The sequence below is a fragment of the Leptosomus discolor genome, chromosome 9 (genome assembly GCF_034619465.1).
Source record: "Leptosomus discolor isolate bLepDis1 chromosome 9, bLepDis1.hap2, whole genome shotgun sequence".
Classification (NCBI taxonomy): Eukaryota; Metazoa; Chordata; class Aves; order Leptosomiformes; family Leptosomidae; genus Leptosomus; species Leptosomus discolor.
Window position 1 is genome coordinate 17,391,041 of NC_141399.1, and position 18,381 is coordinate 17,409,421.

The 18,381-nt window shown below is 39.9% G+C and overlaps 1 protein-coding gene across 2 annotated transcripts in view; it reads left to right on the forward strand.

Moving 5' to 3' along the window:
• POC1A (POC1 centriolar protein A) overlaps nt 1-18,381 on the forward strand; it is a 58,214-nt gene that overhangs the window by 26,020 nt on the left and 13,813 nt on the right. For both annotated transcript variants that reach the window (XM_086469992.1, XM_086469993.1), the window contains exons 9-10: nt 2,045-2,143; nt 18,143-18,283. In XM_086469992.1, the coding sequence (XP_086326118.1) occupies nt 2,045-2,143; nt 18,143-18,283 (240 nt within the window). The remainder of the gene's footprint in view (nt 1-2,044; nt 2,144-18,142; nt 18,284-18,381) is intronic.

The window sequence follows — 18,381 nt, forward strand, 5'->3', positions numbered from 1 at the left end:
GAGCTGCTGCATTTTAACTCTGATTTATACATTTGCTGAGATAGGTGGCACAGCTTGTAATCGTGTCTCTTTAAGACCACTTTTTATTTAAGGCTTTAATCAGACTGCTTTGAAGAGATGCATCCAGCTTTTCTGTCTAATAAAACTATATTGGAGTCACTAAGATTTGCTCTTGAAATGATTATCTAACACAAGAAATAAATATGCCTTTTTGCTGCTGTTTCTCTCTTAAAAGCCCTGATGTAGCTGGAAGCTGCAGTTGCAGTTATATAGCAATTCATCGACAGAAAACTTAAGAAATTTTGTCTTCAATTTCTAGGCATAGCCAAGAAGCTGACTTTTATTTGTTTCATTTTTAACTTAAAAGGATGTATTAGCCTACATTTCTCTGAGTAAAGTGGATTCGATCAAAAGGCTTTTGTTTTATCAGGTCCCTCTTTGTCTGTCGTGTGGTTGGGATTTCTTTAAACAAAGTAATGCTCATTGCAAAGTTTTGCCTGGTATTATTAAACTGAAACACTGAATGGCAATGCCTCCCCAGAAAGGTGCTTTGTAAAGGTGCGTTTATGGCCTGGGGTCCTGACTGAGTTCTTTGGCAGTCCTTTCCATTGTAGGTCAAGGTTGTGCTTTTCTGAATGCATGTAGTGGGAAGGGTGGCTGTGGGCTTTCCTGTTCTTAGCTCCCATGAAGGAACTGCCTCTTTCCTTTTAGATTTGTATCTGAAAATGCAGGCAGCGCTTCCTGTCTTGCATGGAGAGAGAACTTTAACATGCAATACATGTATGTATTAAAAACAGCATTAGTCTTAAATTACCAGTTGTGTATATACAAGAAGCTTTTTCGGTGGAATGAGCCTTGCTGAATCCTAGCTTTCTGAATCCAAGAGAAATATGAGAAATAAAGAACATCTCTACGAGTCAAAAATTGTCTTTTTTGTGTGGGGTAATTTAGAAGTGTAGCCTGTCTGAAAAAAAATATTACTGAACTGCAAACGGGCCTGTTGTGTGAGCCTGCTGGAATCAGGACGTGCCACTTGCACCCCGTGCTGCAAATATACGCTGCTTTTAACATACTTAGTGTGAGTTGTCCCACTAAAGATATGGATGGACTTCAACCCAAAGCAGTGGTCTAAGTAAGTATTCATTTTTCTGTTATCGATCTTCACTGAGATGTGTTAATCCCCAGGTTAGGTAGCAATGCCCATCTTTGTTGTAATAGCACCTTTGCTGGCTGTGAGGAGACAACCTATACAATAAGAGCATCACTTTTTCCTGTTACACAAGGGAACGGCCTCATTGGTTAACTATGCAGCTATGAAAGAAAAATGCTTTTATTTCACATGAAGCAGGGATGAAAACTTTTAGGTGAAGAATAAATACTGATGTTTCTTATAACCAAGATGAGCTGCCGGGGTTCGTAGTGTCTTTCAGACATCTGAAATAGTGGATGGATTGCTCTTAAACTCTTTTGGGCTTTTAGAGCTACTGCTAAAGATTTTACTCCATAGATTTGCTCTTGATATACTGAAGTGGTTTATGTGTTGGAGGCCTCTCTTCTCTTCTGAAATAAATACTGTATTATGGAGAGAAGATGCCTATAAGTGAGATTTGTTTGGTGTGCAGCTGACAAACTAGCTCAAGACCTCTAATGCTAGTCTCAGATTACTAACTCATTTTCCTGTGAATGAATCTTATGATGAACCAGTGACTAGTTGTTTGGGGTGTGGCTGATAAGTGCTATAACGCTAAGCATGGTATTTTAATATAGTTGTGGTTTTAATGGTAGATTCTGTGTTTTGCTTTGAAGTTCTCTAGGTCTAGTTTCATGATGTTCCTGACCCAAAGAATGCTGGAATGAGAACTCTGTTATGCTATGTCTGTAGTCAGTAGTATATTTACAAAAAACATCCTTAATTTAATCAATGGCAAAGCTTTCTTAGGTAAACTTTGTGTGCATCTGCTGACTCTTCTCTGATGTGTTGACAAAATTGACCTTTAAGCAAATGTAGATGGAAAATTTTAATAGAGATAACTTTCTTCTGCAGGTGATGGTGTGGAAGACTAACTTTGATGCAGCAGATTATGGTGATGTACTGAAAACACAGAAGCCTGGCACTAGTGTGGATGGGACTCGCCACACTCTGGTAGGTCAGCATACAGAAATAGTGTAGAGTTTCTTTTCAGTATAATTTCTGCAACTTGAAAGTGTGTGACTCTTTCAGGCAGTTGAACTGTAGAGTCGTCTTTCCTCAGTATTTGAGCTGCAAGATGTCTGTTTTTCAACTAATCTTGTATTGTTTGTTTTGTTTGACTGTACTTGTGTTCTAGGAAAACTATATGTAACAGTTTTAAAAGGGAAGTAAATTTAGTGCATGTATGCATGCATTTTTTTTTTATTAGCAGCCTGTGTTAAAGAATGTGTGGTAGGCTTGGATGATAGTCCACAAAAAAGCACAGATGTGAGTAACAGCTGAATGCAGTCTTGCTAGCTGATATGGATCCTTTAAGTTGGTGTCAGTCCTGAAAATAGGTATTGTTCATGATATCTTTTCACTGACAGTCAGCAAAGACAAAAGAAATCTCTGTGCGTAGACTTCACACATGAGAAATAGGTGACATATTTTACTGGGGCTGCTTTCCTACGTACTTGGAGACATTAGTTCGTATCTGTTCCCTGAACCATGTGTTAAGAGACATCTGAGTTCTGACTGTATCTAGTGGATAAATCCACCAACTGAGTAATTCAGTATGATGCACTGATCTAAGCGTAGTACTGATGTTGGATGTCATGGCTATTACGAGACTTAACACTTCAAAGTTACTGTCCATACGAGTTATTTTTGCACATGGTAATGCTTCACTTAAACTTCTGTGTTTTGCCTTGTCAATCTTTGGATATTTTTGATATATTTGAGAATACCTACAGGATTCTGAAATATGTTATTCCATGGCTGGTTTTTGTTACATCTTGTTCCACGTGGGCTGTAAGCTAGAAAGCAGTTTGTGAACTGGGGGTTTATGCATATGTGGCATTGCCTTAGTTGAAGGTAAGCTTCTAGCCAACATCTGTTGCTTTGTGGCAGTGTCTTTAATCTTATCAACTTAGATCTTCTTTACTGGGCTACTAAACTTAGGTTCTCTCTTAAATGTAGTAGTGTTTTTATTTAATGACTTCAGTCCATTGTTGGAGGTGTTAGAATAGCCGTAGTATTTTGTGATCGACAAATTTGAGCCTGCGACTCTAAACCTGATGCCTTACTACGTAGAGTGCTCTGTAAAGAAAGCAGTCAAAGCCAGAGGATGTTAGTGCTAGGTGAGTGGGAGAGAATGGTAGGAAGCAATCACAGAAGGAAGGAGGAAGTGAAAGTGTTTATTGATGCTCAGCTCGTTTTGGCTAAAACTGACTTTTTCCTTTACCTCCTCTCCTATGTTCTAACTCTAAAATTATGCAGGCTATGAAACTAGCAGTCCAATGACCTCTTTGTTTATTAGCCTATTGAACTGGGCTAACTTTGAACACTCTCTGCTTTAATTGAAGATATTGTGTAGTATAGATCTGGGCTGAAATACAGCAGAGACAAAGAAAGCCTTTATGGGAAGAAATACCATTTTCAGGTTTTATCATTCCAAGGAGTGGCTTATATAGTGCAGACAAGGTGTCCACTAATGGGAGTTTATGGTAAGCTTACCCCCACCTGTACTGTTGTTATTACCAGAGTATATTATCCAGTAGTAATTTAAGGAAAGGAAGGAAATTCCTAAGCTCTTCTAAAACTTAGTTCTTCATTATAGAACCTCTTAAGATGTGCATTGAAGGTAGCTGCTGAACAAAACCCTTGAACCATGACTAACCACCCTGAACATCTGTGGAACATTCCCCTGTGGAAGAGGGTTTACCTGGCAAAACCTCTAATAATGCTGTCGGGACCAACTGTTTGTGTGCTACTGACAGGCAAATCCGTGTCATGTGGTTTTGGTTGACAAGGGGTTGCTCTACTCATGCTCTGAGCCTATGGGAAATGGGGTACTGCAAATTCTTTGAGGTGTAATATATTGGTTTGGACCAGGTGCTGTATTTTTACGGAGGGCAAAGTGAATCCATGCTGAGTCATGCAGAAGAGACATACTTTGGTTTGGGGATCTAAATTACCTCAAAGGAGTGAGTATTCTGAACTGCTACCCAAATGCAACCTTTGGCTTGGACATGCGGCCTGGGAGCTGCTGATCCAGCAGTACCACCTGAATATAAAAAGTGTGGGAAAGTTACTGTGTTATGTGCAACTTACAGAAGATCAAGCTGAGGGATAGTCAGTGGGATTCTTCCTTCCTATTTATTCCTTGGGCAAATGTGGTGTTATCTTTTCATCTGAATAGCACAAATGATGCTTCCACTAGATCTGCCAAATTAGCTATAAGCATGAATAGAGACTTGTAAACTAAACCTTTGACTGCCTTCAACAGTAAAATTATCCCTGGTTAAAAAGCAGGGGTGACAGTGGTTGCAATAGAGGCCTTGAGTGCTAGCCGGCACAACCAAGACCAATGTCTTAGTTGATTAAGTCTGTTGATGCAGTTCGACAAGGTGGTCTCTTTTATGCAGATACGAACATTGTTCTGCCTTGAAAGTGTGATGCAGCTCTGTCCTCCCATAAAGGAGTGGAGTTTCAATTTTTGCCTCATGTCACACAGTCTGATTGGTGCTGCCGAAGCCAATATAGTGTAAATTTTTGGGAGGATATCAGCTATACTGTGGCTGTCTGTTACAAGAACAATCATGTAGCATGCTAGAGCCTATACCTGGTTGCTACTAAGAGCTCGCTACACTTCATTAGAATGGAAATGCAAAATATGACTTGCATATTAGGTTATTGGGAATGCAATGCTTAATATTAAGGCAGTTCTAATTGCTGGGGTTAAGAGGGGAAGAATAAACAATGTAGTCTGAGAGCTTGTTTTGGATACCATAGGTTAAGTTTAAATTTAGAATTTATATGAAAAGTTTGCTGGTAAAAAGAAGGTGATATCTCTGAAAATGGCTTGGTTAGTTTTTTAAGTATAACCTGAGTGTGGTAATCTTGGCTCCGTAGTAACTCTTCTGTTCATGGCAGTCTACTCTTTTTCTTTCAAGTGAATTTCATTACTTTTATCTTTTAGAAATATATTATGCTGGGCTCTTTAAGAGTGCTGTCACTGCTACAACTTACTGCAAGACTTAAATTTCACTATATATTCAGTTCCTTCTTGTTTTGAACAAAATGTTTACTTTTTAATAATGAAGAACTTACTTTGGTGGATTTTCTGTAGTTGAGATCAGTTATTTTTCCCATCAAAATTAGGCTTGAAGCTGCCACCTGTGGCTCTTGATTTCATGCCAAGGTTACCTTCTTCAATGAAAAGTAAAGTGGCTTCATCTTTCTCTACTGCTGTGTTAATGTGCTTCTTGAACAATACTGAGACTTCACAGACCTCTTGGGATATAACTACATTTAAAGCAGGCATATAGATTGTTACTTGGTTTTGGTGTCCCTAAAATACATGAATGCTATTCTTGACACATTTTGAATCTGTTTTCACCCTTTACTTAAGTCAGAATATTTTTCCAAGGAGAGCTTACGCTCTCATGTGTAGCTGTATGGTTTGTTTTTCTGAAGTGTTGTGAAAGCACAAATATGAATCAAAGCAGTGGCTGTGTTAAAACACGCAGTTTAGTATCTGGTTTTTAATGGGCAGAGTCAGACTAACATGCAAGTGCTAAGAAAGAGTAGAGCCTTTAGAAGATGCTGGTTTCTCAGGCAGTTGGTTAAAGTTCATTATGAATCAGGGTATTGTTTGCAACAATAGACATGAACTTCAAAGTTACTCTGCCCACCTGCTTGTGTTTTCTGTAAATATATGAGGCTTGGGGATGCAGCTTGCTTTGAAAGTAAAACTGTTCTGTGCAAGGACTAATGCAAATGAAAGAGAAGTTCGTGATGAGCAGGAATTGCAGACAATGGTGTGAAAGCATAGACACAAAAGTGATAAAGAAAACACTAAAGTTGTCAGAAGAGAAATATAAATATCTGTTAGCGTAGATGTGAGACTTTAAATGTTAGATTGGAATTACAGTAGCTCTGAAATAAATGCTTACTCTTAAATTATAAGCTATGATTGTTGCTATTAAGTGTTGCATAATTGCCCTGAACACCAAAGTTAAGGGCAAGCACTTGTGCTGTATGAAGCTGATGGGAAGAAATGAAGTGTTAGTCATGTGTCTTCATCCTATAAGCATTTGTGTTTGCTTTGCTCTAGAATGTAAGGGCTAAGAGTAAATTGCTGCAGTATTGAGTGGTGAGGACCTAAAGGAAAGTCAGAGTAAGAGGTATGGATTTTGCATGTGACTTCATAAATATGAGATCTTATGGTTGTCCTGGCAAAAGGGTCTCTGTATGAAGAGTTGTGTAGGATCAGATCAAAAGACATGTTCACAGATCTGATATGTTGTGAAAACATTTGTCATACAACTCGTTCTTTCCAGAGAGGACAGATAATGTGTTTTATTTTAGGGGTTTGGTGGTGGGTTTTTTTCCAAATACAAGGAAAGCTTCGTACCTGTGGTTACAGCTGACGTGAATATACAAGAACACTTGCTTCATTATGCGAGAGACTTGCTGCTATTGTTGACTAATTCCAAGAAGACTATGTAAGGTCAAGTGTTACGAGCAAATGCTGAACAGTTGATGTCACATGGACAGCTAGAAAGTGCTTGGGTGTTTATCTAAATGTGTACACTGCAAATTATGAAAAACATTGTAGTATAAGTTGAGTTGGTAAACAGTTTTTCATGTAATATTATGGAGAATAGGAAATATTCATTGATACAGAGATTCTTTACTCAAATTTAAACATAAACATTCTTTAGGCGTGTTATAACTCTGAGCTAAATACTACTTTGCAAAGGAGGAGGCTGATGAGGAGACCTTAGTCTAAACTATATAGCTTTCTGAGGAAAAATACTTTAAAACTTAATTGTGTTGCAGTATCTCAGAGGCAAAGCTATCTTGAACAGGGGGATTGGTAGCTTCAGATGCCCCAAAGGCAGGGAAATAAACGGACTACACACAACCCGTGCAGACTGTGTATCTCAAATGAAGGGTATCTTGGCAAGAGACATAATAGGTACACCAGAACATAAGCTTACTGGTGATGGAGAAGTGTTTCTGTTGCCACTTAAGTTGTGAATTCTGTAACCATGTAACTTAAATGTATGCAGCTTAGTTTTCAGCTCCTAGTAGGACTCTGAGACACCTGCTTGTGTGAGTGGATGTGCAGACAGACTCAAAAGCAGGTAATCCCTTGGTAGGGCAATTTGGGAGACATGGGCAGAGTTGCAGAATTGTCCTCTGTCACTCTCTTGCCAAGAAGTCTTTCTGCTCTTTTGAAATTCAAGAGCACAAATGTTTTAAATATCTAGCTCCTTTGAAGTTAAATGGTACTCAGTTGTGGAGCTACCAAATTTGAAAGCTAATGGCATAGCAGACTTCACAAAGTGAAGCTTGGGAAGTGCAGCACTTCAATGGAAAGGACTTTTGAAGAAGTAGCCTGTGACTCTTCAAATGCCTGTCAGTTAAGACAGGCATTTAGGCCTCTGTCTTTACTGCTGGGTTTAAAATTTTCTCCAGGCATTGGACTACGCTTATTTCTTTAATGGCAGTTTTTCCAAAATAGTTCTGTTGAATGGGATTGGAGACTAATTCCAAAAAAAAGTGATTTGATAATAAAGTTTTCTGAGGTCTCTAACTGCATTTCCAAAGTTGACTCCACCTCTCTCCTTTGCTGGTTCTGCTTTGTGTTTGGTGACCTTGGGTGCCTCCTGTGCTCAGCCTGTGGTCTCAGTGCTGACTGCAGCAGTTCATTGTCAGCCACTTGTTCCTTGTATAAATAAATTCCTCCTGAGTTACTCATAGGCCAGATGTGCCTTTTCTTTTTTTGACCTTTTGGCTTCCAAATTGGTAACTATCTCTAATTTTGGCATCCGTTAATACTTATGAATACTTTGTACACTTTTTCTTTCTTTACTTGCTGTGAAATCCCCTCCCGGGAAGCAGTTTCATTGCACAGAGCTGGAACTCTTCGCAATTGGATGTGGATGTGTGTTGTCATTTTCACGACCTCCACCCCTTCTATTTATTTATTTTTAAGCGTTGTAAGGGAGGAATCCTATATTCAACAGCAGGAGATTCAGCCTTCATCCTTCAGAATAAATGTGGTCTGCAAAGTATTCTTTTTTTCCTGATGTGCTTGTCGCCTTGTTTTTCTCAGGATGCATTCCTGCTCCAGCAAGCTGTAATCATGGTTGTCATCCTCTTGAAATAGGTAGGCAGATTTACTTAAAAGAACAACAGTGTGATGAGTGCTTAAGATGTTTCTACTGCTCTCTACCCTGCTTGACTGTCCAAGCAGAAGCTTCATAGGGATGGGCAAGAGTCTTACTACGACTGATCGTAAGATGCTCGGGAGCTCTTCCCCACATCCTTTGGAGGCAGCGCAGTTGCAGATGGTTACCCATAGCTGCCTAATCTTCACTCTTCTTTCACTGAAGGAAGCCTGCTCATTTAAGCCTATTGCAAGATGTGACCTTGTAATTTTTTTGTAAGGAGACAGAGGTTCAACAGGAGTGAAGAAAAAGGCTTCTCCTTTCCTGTCCATCCTTTGCCGTGTGGGCAAAGCTGGGTCTCTACTTTGGCCTGTGCCTGAAGAGTCTGTGCTTGTAAACCTTGTGAGAGCCAGAAGGATGTCACTTCCCTTTGTTGCTCACGTCCTTTTAGCAAAAGCAACTAGTAGTTCTTTCTGTACCAGAAGTATGCTCCCATGGTATCTTTGACTCTTCTTGCTGGAAACCAGAGATTTAGAGTGGGACGAACTAACCCCCAAGAGTTACCGAACACTTAGTTAACTAAGGGAGCTGTCATGGTGAGCAAGCCTGGACAGTTGAGAATGATCTCTTCTTGCCTGGTTCAGCATCCTCAGACTCTGGGAAAATAATAATTCTTTCCATTGTGGTAGTATGGTTAGTAGGAACTATGGCTAATATGGGCCAGAGAGTGCACGCTGCTCGTTCATTTCTAAATGCACGTTCTTGTTCACAAAACAGCCAGGACAGTGTATCAGTTGGCTGCTCTTTGTGGAGCCTTACTGTGGATCTCGCTGATTTTCTGCATCTTAATTTGACTGGGAGGCTGCATCAGAGTAAAACAAATGTTTTCCTCTCACTCGACTAAATGAGTGTCTACCTCGCAAGGAGCTAACAGTGGAGCTTCTTTCTGGAGGATATTCCAGGAAGCCTCTGTTAATGGCTAGCCCTCTAATACTCTTTCAGCTTTTTTTTTTTCCCTGCTATTGCTGTGTGAAACTGAATTTTTCACGAATGGCTTTTGCCCTTATGTTGTTGCACTTTCCCTTGAAACTTCTGGATTTTCTTTTCTCTTGATCCGGTCAGTGTAAGGAGAGAAGGGTGTGCATGACAAACAAATGAAAGCTTAAGTCTTTGATTTTGTGTGGTAATATTTTTTTTTTTTTTTACACGTTGTTGCAGACTGTTTATCAGAGTTTTCAATCCTGATGAAGGACCTAAGAGAGAGGAAAAGACAGGGTATAGGCACCCTCAGCTTGGCTTTCCAAGAGGCTCTGAATGACTGCAACAAACTACAACAGCTTTGCCTGTTAGCGGGTGGGAGCAGCTGTGCTGCTACAACTGTTTTCCCTTCTTTTCTGGTTCGACAAGATTTTTTTTTCAGAATTAAGAGAATCAGCTTTTAATGTCTGTCATCTTACAGCGAACAGATTTGTTCTTTCAGGCACTGGAACAATAAGGCAAGTCCTGACAAGTCATTATTGGTCAGAGTAAAAATTGCCTTTTAAGTTCAGCATCTCAGGCTAATTAATGTAAATTCACCCACTTAAATTGCTGCTGTATGTGGCCTATATTAATGCTTGAGTCATAATTTAAAGAGAAGAGACAGAGCAAGATTTATGTTTTTTTTTTTTTTTAAGCTGCTATTCTGTGTCAGCTTTGAGGTGGATGAAGATAGTTCAAGCTTTAAAAGCTTCTAAGATCTTAAACTTTTCTGCTAAAATCCAGACTTCAAGCAAGACCAATACAAGTGGGCATATTGTAACATATGTCTGTGTATGTTTACATATGTGTGTGTATACATAACATGCATGCACATATGTATGTTACACAGCATATACATGCCTATTTCATTAGAAAGGGGCAGACGATTCTGATGATGAGCTGGAAGCTGTTGTTTGCACTTTAGGAGATCACTGTGTGTGTTCGCTCTTGCCTAGGAGACTGTTGCTTTTGGTGTAAAGGAACCTGCAGTTGGATAACCCAAGGCTGAGGATAAACATTTTGTTTCAGTGTTTGGCTACTTTTTCTTGGGAGCTTTTCCTGAGAGACATCTTAAATGGGGCCAGGGAACAGTAGTTCAATTCTTGGTGAAATTTCTTACCAACGGTTCTCATATTTGTCTTTTTGCCTATGGTGGCTTGTTTATACACAAAACTGTTCCTTTGAGATTTTTGGTACTGTTATTCTCCAGGAGCAGTGTTAGGATAGCCAGTTAAGCATCACCTGGACAAAAAAGCTTAATTATTCTGTACTAAACTGAGGAAGAAACCTCTATCTCCTAAGAAAATGCTAGGACTAATGGGAAGGGAGAATTGGTTAAGGGAGGTAAAATGCCTAATCAAAGTAGGAAAAGATAAATCTAAAATGTTGAAAGCTTTTCTTTCTCAATAAATAGAGACCTGCTTTATCTTTTTAAACAGCTGGTAGTCTGTTTTACCTGTCCATGCACTCTTTTACTGGGCTTTCAATGTCTGGCATTACTGTTTCCCGTTTTCATTCATCACAGAAATGCCATTCATGCTTTTGGAAATGTAACACATGCAAAACTTTCCCATTCTGTGTTTGTAGAGGGCTTCTTAGCTATTTAAAATGTCAGCTTCTTTCCAGTTTGAGTTAATATTGAAGATTAGTTCCTATTTTTCCTTAGTAAGACTGTGAATTAATATAGCAATGCATTAATTACTAGTTATTTGGAAACGCTAGCTTTGTTATATTCCTTAGTGGTTTTGGGTTGTGGCGATCCCCTTTGCCAGAGCTTATCAGGAGCTGTGACTTCTATTCTTTCCAGTGCCAGATACACTCCCCCTTGGAAATCAGTGCAGGGATCTACTTTCTCTCAACTTTTTCTATAAAACAAAGATCACATAACACAAAACCATGAACCTGATCTCAGCTGGTACACAACCAGTTGATGACATAGTATATTTATGTAGTGGTGCTTAGTATAAACTAACTGAAAAGCATGGACAGCACATAGCTCTGATGCTTTTAGCAGTCTGCAGAGATGCTTGTTACCTGAAGTTACCTCGAAACTCATGTCTGTCTTGGTTTAAAAGTGATCCTTAAGGGAGTATAGAGGTAAGTTAAGTGGACCAACAGACAGTGAACCAAAGAGCAAGGTCACTGAAACATGGGAGTGGAGCAAATTTTCCCTTCTGGCAGGCAGGAGTGGGCTGAGGACCTGCTCTTGGCCAGAGGTTGCCAGTGTTGCTTGCAGAGATACGATTTCTGTAAGGAAATACAAATTTCTGTCCAAGTGCAGCCTTGTATGTATGGACAGGCTGGTTTCATGCATGTTTGAGTACTGTAGCTGGCTATTAGCTGTTACCCCTGTTTCTTTCCTTCCTGGAAGCCTGGTCAGCAGGACTGGATAATATGATGCTGCTTCACTTAAAATACACCTTGCTCCATCTGCCTGCCTCTTCCAGCGGTTCACTCAGGCTTTGGCACAAATGTGCCTTGGGACTTGAAGGGATTTGAGACATAGCTATTAACTCTATTTCTTTTTGGAGTTATCACGGACTTAATATTTATTGGCCTATGGCAAAACATGGCTGTTACTGTAGAGGTGCCAAGTTTTAATGTTTTAACTTGGTGTTTTTAGTAGCACCAATATTGAGGAGGCTTCTGTCTAAATCACTTCTGGCTTCTTGCATATCTAACTCAACTTACCTTTTGGTGTGAAGCAGAAATACAAGTGAAAATAAGAGGGAAGTAATGTTCTTTTCACCTCCCTTCTCTTTTTCTCCCCCTTCCTCCCACATCCCTTTCCATTATTGCAACTTGAATCCTGAAATAAGAGGTAAGCAGGGGTGAATGGTGCTGTGAATTGTTTCACAGAGCTAATTTAACTTGTATCCTGTTTCTAGTTGTTAACCTATGCTGGTCTGGACAGTAGATGTGGAGTAATGCAAGCTTGAAGAATGTGATTGCTCCAGAAATTTCAGTGCTGCCTTGAAGAAGGGATGCTTTTCTAGTCTAGAGAAAGTGCTTATGCTTGGAGAGCTGTGTTCAGTCAATGATATTTTGTATATAGCAGGGAGAAGTGAGGCTACCTCTTGATTTTTAATGAGTCCTCCGGTGTAGCATGGTGTACTCCATCTGACCTTCCTGTGGAGCTTACCTTGAAGCTAATATGCTTCCACTGGGTGTCACTGTTGCTCTCTGGGAACCATTTAAAGGATCACTTTACCTGTAGTGAAAATGACTTCTCAAAATAGAAGACTTCTAATGGTATTTCTCACTTGGATTGGTAGAATTGGGATCTAAATAAACAGCGTGCACCACCTTTGGGAGTTTTCTGCTCCTCTGTTGTTTCCAGAGGTATTTTTTCAGCTAAGAAAGTGAATTTAATTGCACTTACTGAATTTTAATACACTTTTAATTGTATGTCTGTATTGAATGCATTGGATATATGATTTTCTTAAAGGGAATGCTGTCTTTTTAGATACTTGAAAATGAATTCTTGAGAACTTCATATTCTCTCAAAAAAATCCCAACAAAACAAACCAAACAAAAAACTTCAAAACAATAGGTACACTTTGGAAATTGATTTAAAGGGACTTAAAGGTAGAGCTGAACCTAGCCCCCTTGCACCACTGTGTTCTTCCCTTCCAGCAGAGAGAGGTGAAGAGAGGGAAAAGAAATAGTTCCTCTGAATTAACCTTTAAGGATCTGAATTTTTATTAGTAGGTGTAAATTTCAGGTAGGTGGTTATCCTGTCAATATATCTTCTAAATAATCACCATTTAGAAAGCAAAATAGCATTTTTTTTGAGTTGTCCTGTGCAGTTTTACTATGGATATACATGTGTTGTGTAGTTAATACTTGCCTTCCACCCCCTGATCAGTGCTATAATAGCTGGCCAGAATACTGTTTAGCCAGAACAGTTTTTATAAGAGGCTCAGTAAGAGACCTCTGGAATGAAGGCTGATTAATTTTCCCCTTCCCCCAAGTAGTTGTACTTTGCTGTCTTTAAGTGGTTGCTATAAATAAATCCCTTCTGTTTTCCCTTTGTCACTGAGAGCTGTATTGTATTCTGAAACTGCTCATCTATTCTTCCTTTAATGTTCAGCTGCTTCTCGCTATACTCCCAGTGTTTAATACGCAGATGTTGTAATAAGGTATTTATTGGCAAATACATTTGGTTGTGCTGGGTAAAATGCACACTTGAACTCTGACTAAAATAAATTAAACCTCTGCAGCAGTGTTATTGTTGCTGGTACCTGTCCCCAGGATTCAGCTGGTACTTCACCTTGCAGGTGAGTCAGATGGGAGCACAGGTGTGTGTCTCTGTAATTGTGGTGCTCATCAGTACTGAGACTGTTAGAAAGCCAATGCATATTTCAGGGCTCTTTCTATATTTTTGCATTTTTTATTTTTTTTTTTTAAATGTGCTAGAATTTAAGTCACTAGTGGCTGACTCACCACGTGATACAGATTGCTATTAGGGGGTGGCTGTAGTTTGGTCTGTGAAGGGTTTTTTTTTTGTTTGTTCTTCTGGACAGTAGCAGGGCCTGATTTATTCTTTCACAAAATTTGAAAAGGTTTCAGTCTGGGGGCAATTCAGTTCTTCCTCACTTGGGTGCACATTTCCTTTTAAATGCGCTGGCCATTAAGGTAGTGGTAAGTACAAGTTGTAGCTTGGCTGTTAAGGAAAAGTTTCCAAACATTTCCCTCTTGTTAAAATGTAAAGGGTAAAGCTTCCCCTGAAGGATGCCACAGTGATACTTAGCACTGTCCAATTTGGATGTACTAACAATTCAGTAGAGGTGGCCCTATTGCCTTTGTAACAGCATCAACGCCTGTCGATGTACTTGAATTACAATCGAAGTCCAGGTGGGTGCTTATGGCAGACAGGCTGTCCTTCTGGGCATTGTAGTCTCTTCCCAATTTTTTTTAATGAAAGAGAGTGTGTTTGAGTTCATTGAAATGTTTGGCAGCTGTCTAATGCCAAAATTCTGGGTGTCCGTTTAGATTTAAGATACTTGTAAAATGTCCTAGTATCTGTCCTATGAAGTCCTGGCTGTGTTTTCCTAGCAGGCAAAGCTTTTCTTGACTGTAAAAAATGGAGACTTTGGCTTGAAAAATCTGAAAGGATTAAAACAAACAAACAAACCCCAACCAACCAAACCAAAAAAAGCCTCCCATTTTTCTACTTAGTGCCATGGTAGGAAGGCCATGGAATCACTGTTCCACTCTGTTCACAAGAGTTCTGTTGGCTGGTAGCAGAGGGACATGCTTTGGGTAGTGTCAAAACAAATATTGACTCCTCAGCCTCTTCAAAAAAAAAAAAGTAAGTTGAAATTAGTCTAGTGAATCTGATCCAGATGGATGTAAATGCTCTGCTTTAGCCTGTGAAAAGGAAAGTGCTGTGCCTTTGTGAGATGCAGCAGTGTGCATGTCCATCTTGGCCAGATTGGCCATCAGCCAATCCTTTGCTGTTATCATTCTGCTGTTCTGTACATTGTGGGCTGTGTTTACAGCTCACAGTGTTTCATGTGTGTCTAGCTGAGAGTTTGCAGGCATTTTCATTGAGCTCCACCTTGTGCTGGACACGCTTGCATTAGGCAAATCCAGGCTTAACTGTTGAATGCTGCATATAGGGGCCCTCTTCGAGAAGCCTACTTGGACAGGTCCCAGATGGCAGCTTGATGCCATCAGAGTGGGTGCAATGAGTAAGAAGCCAGAGCAAACTGACTTCAGTTTCTCTGCCTGACTGTGGGCAGCAATTCAAAGTGCTGTCTGTAGATGTGGGTGTTGGATACTTGTTTTTTTGCACCTGCTGTGTCAGGGTAGGCTAGGTAGAATGTGCTTGCTCCTAGAACTGAATATTCAAAGACCTTGGTCAGTTGAAAGCCTCCCTCTTGGAAGGCACACTCAGTGATACGTTTGACGTAGTATTTGTTTGCTGTCTGGATGTGTCCCTAGTTCTGGTAAATAAACTAACTCAGAACTTGATTGCTGAAGGCACTAGCTATGGGTTATCCTCTTGATGATGATGGGCTGTAAGGAACCTTTCAAGCAGCTGTGGTGTTTGAAATGGGGCAGTATGCCATCATGCCATGCTTGGTTTTTTAAAACGTAGATGTAATTCCATTCTTGGGGGTATTGCCACCATTCAGAGTGCCTTCAGGAGCCCTTATGGACTTTGTGGAGGTGGCTTGCTTGGCTTTTCATGAGGGTAGCACATAGCCTGTGAGCTGATCAGCAGAAAGTAGCATCTGTAACAAATAGCTGCTGCTGTCCCTGGCTTCAACTTGACGTGATGAGAGGCGACCTGACCCCTAAAGCATCGGGTACGGGAACATCTATGCAGTATTTGCAAATATGCCAGACTTAAACTTTGTGGACTGTAGCAAAGAGAATATCAACTCTGAGTTCAACCCAGCAGCTTTTTATGAAAAGCTGTCTGACATATGCTGTAAAGATAGAGGGAGAAAATATGTTGGTACAGTCATTTTTCTGCTTCTGTGAGTCAGCTTGTTCTAATGGGTTTTGAAGTGGATAGCTCATCATCATTTGGGGTTTTTAAGTGCAGGTTGTATGCAGTGTTAGCTCACTCAAATTTCTGCTGTGCCATGATTGACTGGCCTAAAGTTACATCATCAAAATAGGGTAGTCAGCCTTAAAATAACAGGAAAACATGCTTTTTAATGCTAATTACCCACTGAAAAGCAGTGGGGTTTTTTTGTTGTTTTTACTTTTAGATTTAAACAGCAAATAACAGCTTTGTAAGGATGCTTTATTTCATCTCTGCTAGAATGTATTTTTGTTGATTAAATCAATGCATCAGTGAGCAACATGTGACTCTTGGGCTACCTGCAGCACAGGAGAAGTTTAAGTGTGGCTCCCATGCTGAGGCTGTGCAGTGTGACCTGGAGTGTGGGCTGTGTTGGCCTAGGGCCTGTAGATAATCCAAATTATCTGAGCAAATGAGAAGAAGCAAATTAATGGACGTTGATGTGGTTTGTACCACCTGATACCTAGCCGCATCCCAAGCCCTGTGGTGTAGCACAGTGATCCCTGTGGAGCAGTTATGTGTATCCTTCAAACTTTCCCCTTTCTTTCCTGTTCCTTATGCAAAACTGGTCATGTGGTCCTTGGCTGTATGAGGATGGTTTGGTTGGCAGGATCTCGAAGAATGGTTGGCCCTTACCAGCAGTTAGTGGCCAGCAGCAAGCCATTCTCCTGTCACAGCCTACTATTGCTGCAGCCCTGCCCTGGTTTCCAGCTTCACTATGTAGTTGCGTTTCTGTTCTTTCCACTGCTTCTTGATTATTTTGTCTAACTACTGGGCTGGACCTCAGCCTTGGGAGCCTTTCTGTGGCCTAAATCAGTGACTCCCAGCAGCACAAGGTTTTTTTAATATATATATATATTTTTAAATACATATTTTTTAATGTGTGTATACACATGCATATGTGCACAGGTATCCTCATAATGCACTAAACAGTTTTGTGTTTGAAGTTATGTGAGCTGGTCTAAGGTGTTGTTGCAGCTTAGTTGTACATCTGCATATACCTGGCATCAAATGTAGAGATGAGCAGGTAGATCAATACAGCACTGATGAGAAATGCATTCATAAAGTGTGTATGAGAGAAGAGATGGAAGCAGCTCTTCATTTTTTGCCTAGAAAAAGTACACGTGGGAGAACTTTTAGATACCGTTTTTAATCTGTCAGAATTCCTTGCTGCGTTGTTGATTTGCAAACTTCAGTCATATGTGAATAATAAGTGCATGGGATGGAGCTGCACCAGGCATTCAGCCATGGAGAACTGTGCTTTGAGTGCTGTGATCTTGGCTTTAGATTCAGATCTTGTCTGTTAGTGTAGATTGAGAAACTTAACTGCAATTGCTGTATCAGTTGGCTACCTTGTACTGAACTACTTGTACTGGTGGTAATGCAGATAAATAATGCAAATAGTGTTTGTTCTAGAAGAAAGATACCATTTTAAAAGAAAAAAAATAAGTTCTCTAACAGAGATCTATTTGTGCTTTTAAAACTTAATTTATTCTGAATGAACTATGCAAGCTTGCATAACTAAAATAGTTGAAATTGAAACTTCAAAGTAAACTTGTTCTTAGCCTCACTGAGGAGGGAAAACCAGTTCAAGATATAAACAAAATTAAAATTACTAAATCAAAGCTGCCTGTTTTAATGCATTTCGGAACATCTTGCTTCTGCTGAACTTAACTGCGGTACAGCCTCCTTGCTTTCTTACAGCTACCAAACATGAAGAGAGGCTTTTACCTTACTGTTGGAGTGAAACAATTTGCCTCCTCTCAGGGCAGCTTACTTCATTCTTATAATTTGGAAGTAGTGCTTCCATGTGGCTCCAGTCAGTCTTTGTTTACCTGTACAGTCTATACCTGTATACCACATGAGGATGCCAAAGGTCTTTGCACATATAAAACCTTGAACCTTGCAGGATTACTTCAAGATTACCTTTCCTGATGAAGGTTTAAAACCAAACAAAAATGCACACACACACAACACTGCCCACCCCACCCCCTACCGAAAACAACAAAAAAACCCCCTCCACCTGGGGAAGGCAGACAAGTCTGCAGCAGCTTTTCCTTTTCCAGCTGTGACAAGAACAAAAAATTCTTTTTCTCCTTTGCCCATTTTTAATAGCATAGACTGTCCCAACATAAACTGTTCTTTACTGTTTACCCTCCGTGAAACAGAAATCCTTGTCCTGTTGTTTGCATCGCAATAGTAGATTATGTCTGTTTATTTTTCTAGCAATCAGAAATGGATTGTGGTGTTCATCTTAAGAAAACAAAAACTCAGGATTCTGGTAGGAACCATGAGCAGCAAGAGGAGATGACCAGTCTCACAAATACCTTGGAGCATATTATGGGACAGCTGGATGTTCTTACTGAGGTATGGTTTGCTCTTTAATTTTGTAATGAAAGAGGTACCTCTGTCTGGAAGAACTGGGAGTATTTTGTAGTGGTTTCATAGAATAATAGTGTGACTAG